At 30.1% G+C, this 10,786-nt stretch overlaps 1 protein-coding gene across 1 annotated transcript in view; it reads left to right on the forward strand.

The window, feature by feature from the left end:
* The first annotated feature begins 476 nt into the window (after nt 1–476).
* The window catches only part of LOC106466774 (phosphoglucomutase-1-like), a 13,667-nt gene continuing 3,357 nt past the window's right edge, over nt 477–10,786 (forward strand). Inside the window, exons 1-7 of the mRNA XM_013927075.2 lie at nt 477–557; nt 712–1,021; nt 1,395–1,557; nt 2,508–2,783; nt 4,092–4,282; nt 5,348–5,502; nt 5,975–6,106. Of these exons, the coding sequence (XP_013782529.2) occupies nt 779–1,021; nt 1,395–1,557; nt 2,508–2,783; nt 4,092–4,282; nt 5,348–5,502; nt 5,975–6,106 (1,160 nt within the window). The 5' untranslated portion in view covers nt 477–557; nt 712–778. The remainder of the gene's footprint in view (nt 558–711; nt 1,022–1,394; nt 1,558–2,507; nt 2,784–4,091; nt 4,283–5,347; nt 5,503–5,974; nt 6,107–10,786) is intronic.

The following is a 10,786-nucleotide window of genomic DNA, read 5'->3' on the forward strand; positions in this document are numbered from 1 at the left end:
TTTACTTTGCAATAATTTAGCTTCGGTTCGTTTCATAGACTGCTATAATCATCTTTTAGCTACTTTTTTCTTTAATACGTTTTTTTTTCGATTTTCTGTGTTCCAACTCGCAAAATCATGCTATACACTAAACACTCATAATTATTTCATACTCTGCAGTCTGTACACTATTACTTTATTGCATACTATATTGGTAGTTTTATTAAATAAAATTACGATACATGATTTGATTTGTCTGACCGCGTAAAAGTTTTTGTTTTTTTTTTTCAAATAAACCAGGATTTATCGATCTAAGACATAATGCCAGCAAGAAAGCGTAGCTTAAATGGCGTGCGTGAAAATGATAAAAAATTAAATTCAAGCGAAGTGCATGAAAATTACCACAAATGTTTTACCCGAACTTTTTCAATATTTTATAGTTATTCTGTCGCAAGAGGGCGTATTATCTTCCGTCCAATTGCTGCTTTCTATGCTGCTAACACCCCTGTGTGTGACCTTTAATATTAAAAGTGTGACTTACAACTTCGGGTACCGGCGAAGTGTTAAGTCTATAAAAGGTGAGGGTGAAAATGATCCTGTTTGGATAATCATAATAATTATATACGAAAAAAGAATAAAAACGTGTAGAGTTCTTACTGTATATATATATATATATATATATTGCTTATTTTTGTAAGGTTTTAACAGTTATTTTTGTTTCACAAATTACAGGGTTATAACTTGTATCGTAATACTAGCGGTTTTGTGACAATAACGTACATATACTACCGAAAGTATCATGCAATTCTCTTCAGTCAAAGTACCTACAAAGCCTTATGATGGTCAGAAACCAGGGACAAGTGGTCTTCGGAAAAGTGTTTCTGTATTTAAGCAGGAAAACTACACCGAAAACTTCATCCAGTGTATTCTGGCAGCACTGGGTGAACGAAAAAATGGCTGCTGTCTTGTTGTTGGCGGTGATGGTCGGTACTTCTCTAAAGAAGCAGTTGATATCATAATTAGAATCTGTGCTGGAAATGGAGTAAGGACGAAATCTGATATTAATACTATTATAAGTACTGGGAATCTGATAATTAATTATTTCCAAACTGGGCACTAACACTAACAGTTTAAAAAAATGATGTGTCAAATTCATTTTAGGGTTGCAGCTGATTCATTTTGAGTTATGATTTTTTATATTCACGCTATAATAACAGCGAATGCCTCTTATTTATAAATAAGAATATAGGTGTAAAATTATAACAGTTCCCAAAAGTTATTTACCCATATTAAAGGTAGTAAATACCCAAGATAATTTATCTTTCATATAATGTAAACTGTTTCTTGATTATCAGCATTTTAAAACATTTAATGAAGGATTGGATGGATTCAACTATAAAATATTTTTTTAACAGGTGAAGAAGTTGATTGTTGGTCAGAATGGAATCATGTCAACTCCTGCTGTGTCTTGTGTTATAAGAAAATATCAGACAGAGGGAGCAATTATCCTTACAGCAAGTCATAACCCTGGAGGTCCAGATGGTGACTTTGGTATCAAGTTCAACACAGCTAATGGAGGTATTTAAAGTATTCTATAAGCCTTGCTCCTTCATGTACATTTGACTGCTAGCCAGGACTATTTAACTTGGTAATGGAAATATTTAAGGTATTCAATAAGTCTCACTCCTTCATCTACATCTGACTGCTAGCTGTGATTATTTAACTAGGTAATGAAAATGTTTAAAGTATTCCATAAGTCTCACTCCTTCATCTACGTCTGACTGCTAGTTGTGATTATTTAACTTGGTAAGTTTTGATTATCTCATAGTAGATCTATTCTCATTCATAGAAAAATTTTACTTCAGAAGTAACTGAATGAAAGTAAACATAGTTTGGAGTTAGATGAGAAACTTGATTTCAAGCTAATGAATGTGAAGTTTCAACTTTTAGAAATGATTTTAATCTGGCTTATAGAGAGCTAGCTATAGTATGTATATTATATTCACTATTAAATTAGAAGAATTAACTGTAAAAGCAGCTTGCTTTGCTTTGGATTGTAATATACAATCATATTTTAGTATATAAAGTTTTTATCTAGATTATTTTTAGTTTATTTTGTTTCATTCAACTTAATCTTTCACTGTTAAGGTTTATTTTTTTTAACTTTTTGACAAATTTATTGAAGCAAAAGTTCTTTGTATATTTTTATTAAGTTTTTTGGTAATACTTTAGAAGTATATTAGTGATCTCAGCATGCTGTGATTTGAAAATATTATCTATTGTCTAGTAAAAAATAACAGGTGTAAGAAAATTACTTTAAAAATATGTACATTTATTAAATAAATTTTATATCACTTAAAGCTGTATTTGTTAAGATGAGGTAAAACAAATAGTATATGATAACACATTACTTTAAATTGTGTATTAAACATATCATTAATGATGTTTTAATTTCAACTTTTTATGTAGTTAATTGGATAAAACTTGTATTAAATAATATAAGTGTTTTGTTTTTTTTACTTTTATAGGACCTGCACCAGATAGTGTCACTAGTGAAATATATTCATTAACTCAAAAAATTAGTGAATATTCCCATTGTCCTGACTTAACAGTAGATATAACCCAGAGAAGAACACAGGAATTTAAAGTTGAAAATCATCCTTTTACCATTGAAGTGGTAGATTCTGTGGCTGACTACCTTAGCTTGATGAAGGAAATTTTTGATTTTGATTCAATTCGTAGTTTTCTTGCTGGATCAAGTAGTAATACTCCGTTCAAGATCCGGCTAGACTCTATGCATGGAGGTCAGTAGAACTTAAAAAGTGTTTTTAATTTCAGCATCCAGCTTCAACAAGAAGTATTTTAGGACTTGGATAAAATATTTTTACTTTGGAGAGTCCAAAAAAATGTCATCTTATTGAAAATACCTTTCACATTTGTCCAAAAATTCAAAAGTATGAATGTTAATGAAAAGTTAAATAGTTGCATTCTGTGAGCATGTTTTAAAATAACATAATGTAATGTTTGTTAAATGAAGTTCCATTTGGTCCTTGAAGGCTGTCTTTGAACACTAACATAATGTATGGGCAATGAGGGACCATTTGCTCTTTAATGGCTGTTTTTGAACACAAACATAACAATGTATGGGCAAGAAGGGACCATTTGGTCTGTGAAGGCTGTCTGTTAACACTAACATAATGTATGGGCAATGATGGACCATTTTGTCCTTGAACGCTTTTGAACACCCATCTTTTAGAAAATTAAACTTAAATGCACCCTTTATTTTTAAGGAAATCATTGATTCCTTTCTTAAACTCCTATAAAGTAAATAATATTATTAGTATCTTCTCTTCTAAAAATGTAAGAGAAGAAACTTGGCTATCTCATATTCATCAACAAAATCCTTGCCATCAGCATTTTTTAAAGGCCCACTCCCCATTTTTCACCTTTAACATAACCTTGTGTTGGTTTTAACACCATCAGCCAGCCTTTTGGAATTTCCTAGGTTCTTTTTTTAATGAAATCCCTTTCCTTCTTATAGTTCTGTAAAACAGTGTATGTCCAGAATTGGATGGTACAGGTAAACTTGAATTAAACATAGTGTCTATGTAGATGAATAAATGATAAAGTTAAGATGTACATTTTTGTTTTAGGCTGATAACTTGAACAAAATTCTCAAATTTAGTACTTACCCCTGGATAGAAACTCAAACATTCATAACTTAATTTGAATTACTTTCATAAAAAGAAGAAGAAAAAAAGCCAACTATTCAAGTGTAGTAGCTGTTTAAATGTCACAAAATTCTTCTCTTCAGGAAAGTAACAATTGTATTAGTTACATATTTTGTTTTATTGACAGTATTTGTGGTAGTGTTTTGTTAAATATTTCTATGTCAGGAGTTGAAGTGATGGTTTGTTCAATTCCACATCCACTAGAGATGGTGTTTGTCTGTTTTGAATTTGTCAGTAGATTATTGTTGTGTGTTTAGCTAAAATATTGGTGGTTGTCTGTTTAACTGTTTTGTAAGTAAAATCAGTAATGTCTAACTCTGCATTTATGTCTTAACTTTATGATTACTTTGATAATCCTCTTCATAATGCTCTTTTAAACAGTTACTGGACCTTATGTAGAAAGGATATTTTGTGATGAGTTGGGCACATCAAAAGACAGTGTTGTTAACACCAAACCTCTAGAGGACTTTGGAGGCCATCATCCTGATCCAAACCTCACATATGCTGCAGATCTAGTAAAAACTATGAAAGGTGGGGAGTATGGATTGGGAGCTGCATTTGATGGTGATGGGGTATGTGAACGTTTTTTACATTTATAAAATATTTGCTTTAAATGTCATTTTACTAATAGTAACAAGTACTGGTCTTTTTACATTTCAACAGTTTGGAATTTAAAGATTTTCAAGTAACTTTGAACATATGTTTTATGGCTTTGATCAATTCTTTTTTTAATATAGGATAGTTAGTACCATTGTCCATTCTGGATTTGGTTTTATTGATTAATATTTTGACGTCAGGAGTGTATTAGAATCTACTACATTTGGACATATCCTCCTCATGGATACAAAGATTGGGGCAGATGATAGAAAAATTGTGATATACTAGTGTTCTGATACTTCCATCTGAAATACCAAGCAAGTCTGAAGAAAACTGAGCTTTGGCAGCTCCATTGGTTCAGTATTAACTTCTAAATACATAACTATTAAAAGATATAAAACCACACATGTAAAAGTGCCAATGCTGAAATATTCTGTACTAGGAACTCGGGTTTACTCTGGACAACTGTTCTGTACTGATAAGCAGTCTTGGTGTCATTGCTTACTCAAAATAAGTTTTTCTATTCAGAGAAAGAAGACAATTTCATTATCTGGCTCTTGCTAAGTTAGATATTCCTTACCATAAAGCTTTCCATATTTAGAAAATCTAAACTGAAGAGTAAAATTACACACACCAAAACAGACTGATACCTGTGTAGTTTGTAAAGGGCAATTTATATAAAACAAATGCTAGCAAAATATATATATGAAAACAAAATTATAATTATTTTTCTTGTTATATTTTTATTTCGTAAATTATTTGAGATAGAGGATCAGACAAATGTTTGAAAACTTAATGTTTTCATGAACCCTTTTAAGAAATAGTTGTATAAAAGGTGTGTAATATGCAATAGCTACCTATCTTAAATTGAAGTTTCTTCTTCTCATCAATGATATTACTTATTGAATTTTTTTTCTGAACCATTAAACTATTTATCTCATGGTGTAAAATATATTAATATGCTTAGTAAAATTTAATAATAATAATTTACACATGATAAGGTATATTGTATTTAGCTTAAATATTTCTTTATAAAACAGGATCGCAACATGATTCTTGGACATCAAGCTTTTTTTGTCACTCCATCTGATTCCCTGGCTGTTATTGCTGCAAACTTAGACAGCATTCCATATTTTCAAAACAAAGGAGTTAAAGGTTATGCTCGGAGTATGCCTACTGCCGGAGCTGTAGATCGGTAAAGTATCCACTTGTTCTGTTTTTTGTATAATCAGTTTCCATCACCTGCATTACACTAAATGGATTGCAACTTAATCTTACAGATTTGTTGTTGGATTTCTTAAATACAAAACTACTACCATTATCAAAAAACAGATAAGATCTTTAAGGATTTCATAAATTTCATTTTCTTTTGGGTGTTTTGAAAGTTGACATTACAGTATGTTAAATATATTGTTTGTCAACTCAGTGCATATGGAGGCCTAGATAATTAGAAATTTACAAAAGAGCTTTCTTTTTAAATACAATAAGCTTGAACCTCATTCAAAACAGTTCTGGTTTTAGAATATTTTTAATTAAAGTATTATCACATGTTTTTAGTCCAAACCGAGAAATGACTTGCATGTTTAACACATTCCTTGCTCTAAATGTGAATATGAATGAATGAATCGTATAAAAGCAGAATTATTTGAGGCTTTAATTATTTTCAGAGTTGCAAAACAAACTGGAAAAGAATTTTTTGAGGTACCTACTGGTTGGAAATATTTTGGAAATCTAATGGATGCTGGTAGGATATCCCTTTGTGGTGAGGAGAGTTTTGGAACTGGCTCAGATCACATAAGGTAAAATGGAAATTGAGAATGTTTTTAGTTATTCCTAGTGTTTTTGTGCTTATTCTTTTTTTTTGTTTGTTTAAAATTTTATTTTACATTTTACTCTATTGTGGATTTGTTGTTTAAAGATCAAAGTGGATTAATACGAAAAACACAGTCACAGTTTTTATTCATTGTAGCTAGCTGTTAATACTTTCAGCATGGGCTCGATCCCTGACACTGACCTCGTAACCATTTTGTGGTTGTTATAGTTTTCATGCTATAACTTTTAAATTAGTAAGCGCATGTTCACAAAATTTGGCAGATTATCGATAAACATTACAAAGCTTTTATACACAAAATATCTGATTTTTTTTATTAACGTTTAAGGTTTGTTAAGCAATGTTTTTCTCATGCCTTTTCTCTTTTCACATGTTTCCTATCCAACATGCAAAGTAATTTTCATTTTAAGATTAAAAGTACTTTTATGCATCAGAAAATTTTCAAATATTCACATGCGAAACATTTATAACGTCCAGACAGTTATCAAACATTACTTAAGAAAAAAATTTTATATCTTATCTGTTATTTTTCACTAACAAATCTCTGTACGTGTTCGGCCAATTTGACCAATCTCGTAACCAACATAGAAATTATGAAATAAATATAAGTTATGCCTTTTTCACCCTAGAATGACTAAAAATTATAACACGAAAACACAAATGTTTAGACTAAATATCTTAAATCTCATAACATTGTTCATTTATAAATATATTTTTTATCATATTGAGCTTTCAGCCATGCCTGGCTAACAATTAACAAGTTAGATTTGTGCGGCGCACGTGCATTCTTGTTACCATATCCAATAATATAAAACTGACCTTTAGTCTTTACAAAGTGATCTGTTGTAGCTATATTTCAGTGGACTGTTATTTTGTAAAATACAGTCACATTTCAATTAATATACATGATATATGTATATATATTACTTTTTACAAATAACTTCTTAAACATATTTTTCTTAAAACATAAACAGTAAATAAAGAAGTATGGCAAACAATTATCTCTTCTAGTTACGAACTTTGTACTCTTACTACAGCTGCTTGCTGTAGGTTGCTAAGCCTTATCAAATTTCACATGGAGGATGTGAAATGAAATAATTTTTTTTTAGGTTTTATATATACATTTGGAATAACCAAAAATCATAAACTACCATATCAAAAACATAGAAATCCACTATGGTTTATCAAACTTAGTAACTAAACTGTATTTGGGTCTAAAGAAATATAAAATTTTGAGCTTACTAAAGACTCACCTTACCAGCATGAAGATTTGTATTAAAAGAACATAATGAAGTCATAACACTTGAAAATGGCTGAGAAAGCCACTAGGGGACATTCTAAGCTTTTGATTGGTTATTCATATGTCATATTCAGAAGCAAGTGTAAGAAAAGGAAACGTTTTCAAAAATGGAAAGAGGTGAGTGGGGCCACTGTGTTTGATTAAGTACATGAGAGATACCTGAACAAATAGAAAAGATAGTAGGTTTTTATTTTATATTCTAGCTTGCTAATGTCAATAATTTGAGTTCCTAATTTGTACAAAGCTACAGACTTTGTATTTTGACATCACAAACATTTAATTTGAACCAGTGCTAGCCATGTGACACACACACATTAATGTTTAGGTTTGTTTTTTAATATTTACTTTTAACTTAAGAAATCAAGTAATGTATAATGCTAAAAGATGAATTATAATGTACAGTTTGATACCAAACTTATTGATATAAATTCATAAAATAGTAGTTCAATAAAATTTTGAATGCAAGTCAACAAACATGATGACATGGCCTTTGACCCATGATCCGTGTCAATAGGGTTAAAGCACATTAGTCACAGCTATAATATCACTTCTGATGTTTATACATTGTAGCCAGCTATTTAACTACATTTGTTAGTTATAATATCAGTTCTGGTGTTTATACATTGCAGCTAGCTGTTTAACCACATTAGTCAATGTTATAATATCAATTTAGGTGTTTATCCATAGTAGCTAGCTCTTTAATCACATCAGTCATAGTTGTAATGTCACATCTTGTGTTTATATATTGTAGCTAGCTGTTTAACCACATTAGTCAATGTTATAATATCAATTTAGGTGTTTATCCTTAGTAGCTAGCTCTTTAATCACATCAGTCATAGTTGTAATGTCACTTCTTGTGTTTATATGTTGTAGCTAGCTGTTTAACCACATTAGTCAATGTTATAATATCAATTTAGGTGTTTATCCATAGTAGCTAGCTCTTTAGTCACATCAGTCACAGTTATAATGTCAGTTCTGGTGTTTATATATTGTAGCTAGCTGTTTAACCACATTAGTCAATGTTATAATATCAATTTAGGTGTTTATCCATAGTAGCTAGCTCTTTAATCACATCATATAAACACAAGAAGTGACATTACAACTATGACTATTGTAGCTAGCTGTTTAACCTTCTCGCCATGAGCATCCTTTACTGAGCATGTCACAAGGTTTTTAGTGAGTTACATTCAAAATGTAATTAAACTACATTTTGTTTATGTTATACCAATTAGTATAGCATAACATCATAGCTAATAATCCATATTTTAATAGTATATTAGTTTTAAGTTCTTAATTTTATTAGGCAATATTTTTAAAAAATCCTGAATTTCCCCTAGTGTGAGAAATGTGACATGTTTTTTTCTAGGCATCCCTTCTTTAATTTATTCACCACCCATCCAATAAGTACAAAATTTAACATAAGTTACTCACTATAAAATATTGTTATCCCTTGGTTAAAGCATACTTTTCATAGCCTTCAATCTTGTTTGGTTGCAGAGCCATCAAATAGAAAATCAAACCCATTTTGCTACACCCATCTCTCACATCCTATCTTTCTTTCAGGGTTTATTAATAGTTCTCTTATGTTTGATATTATATTATTTCTAACCAGTAGAAAGCCAAGGTTTTCATCTATCAAATGTTGTTTTCTGTACAGAGAAATGTTAATTTTTCTTTGTTCCCACAGGAGACATATCCACTGGCTCGGATGAATTTGTAAAATCTCTTGTTGCTTAGTTAAAAAGCCAGAAAAATTTGATAGTTATGGAACTTTGTCCAATTTTTGAATGTTGTTATTATTCTATGTTCTTTGGAGTATTATTTTATCAGATAAAAAGCATTTAATGCACTACCACCATTAGTATAAAAAAAGTATGGTTAAGTGTCATCTACAGTTGATAGCAAAAAAGAAAAAAAAGAAGGCCCAGGTAAGTACTTTATTTCTTATTTTTCATGTGTATTTATTTATTATTATAAAGGTAACTAAAATGTAAAAATAGGAAACTATATAGGTTAGTTAAGGTCAGATTAGGTAAAATAGATAATAATAATAAAAATATTTTCATAAGTTACACATGTGAGCAGCTTGGAGTAGCTAGTGGGTAATGTAATTTGATAGTGTAATGTGAGCTGTACATTCCCCAAGTGAGCTACAAATTATAATGGTGCGAATAGTAGTTAGACACGGATCAAAGGGCAATAAAATAATAAAATTTAATTATAAATAAATGTAAAGTGTTACAAATTTAAAGCTACTTTGGATAAACATATGTAGTTTCATGTTACAATTTGAAATTATTCTAGAAAGTAAAAAAAGGGGTAATTTAGATTTATTAAAAAATTTTTTTTGGTGGTTACAAGGCCGGTCAAACTGACCAATGTTGTGTAGAGTTAGGGTAGAGAAAGTAGTAGTTAAAGTATAAAGTTTTACTGAAAAAAACGTTTGAAATGTATTTAGGAAGCATTAGAAATTATGCAAATGAAATATGAGATTTTTGGTTGAAGAAAAGTACTTTTAATCTTAACATGAAAATCATTTTGTACTTGAACTAGTCAATAAAACAGACTTGATATATTCACAGACATATCTTTATTAAAAATATTTCACTAGAAAATGTGATTTTTTTTTGTATGTAAAAGACTTATAATGTTTATTGAAAGTCTTCCAAATTTTGTGTCTATGCACATACTATATTAAAAGTTAGTAGTATCAAACTATAACAAGTACAAAGTGGTCATGTGGTCAGTTAATTTGATTGAGCTCATGTAGAGAGAGTTAACCATATTAGTCACAGTTATATTATTAATTTTAGTGTTTATCCATTGCAGCTAGCTGTTAAATCACATTAGTCACAGTTATAATATCACTTCTGATGTTTATCCATTTCAGCTTGCTGTTTAACCCTATCTCAAAGGGTCATGTGTCAAAGGCCATGTCATTGCCTTTGTTGACTGGCATTTAAAATTTTAGTGAACTACTATTTTATGAATCTACATGAATAAGTTTGGTATCAAGTTGTAGATTATAATTCAACTTTTAGTATTATACATTAGTTAATGTCTTAATTTAAAAGTAAATATTCAAATAACACAGCCAAACATCAATTTTTGTGTGTCACGTGGTATGTTGAATGCAGCACTGGTTCAAATTAGATGTTTGTGATGTCAAAATACAAAATCTACGAATTCTTATGAATTAGGAACTCAAACTATTGATATTGACAAGCTAGAATATAAAATAATAATGTCTAAACTTTTCTATTTGCTAAGATATCACTACTGTACTGAATCAAACACAGTGCCCCCCCTCCCTTCCTTCCCTTATTTTTAGGAAAGGTCCCTTAGTAC

Source organism: Limulus polyphemus, unplaced genomic scaffold (genome assembly GCF_000517525.1).
Source record: "Limulus polyphemus unplaced genomic scaffold, Limulus_polyphemus-2.1.2 Scaffold2378, whole genome shotgun sequence".
In the NCBI taxonomy this organism is placed as follows: Eukaryota; Metazoa; Arthropoda; class Merostomata; order Xiphosura; family Limulidae; genus Limulus; species Limulus polyphemus.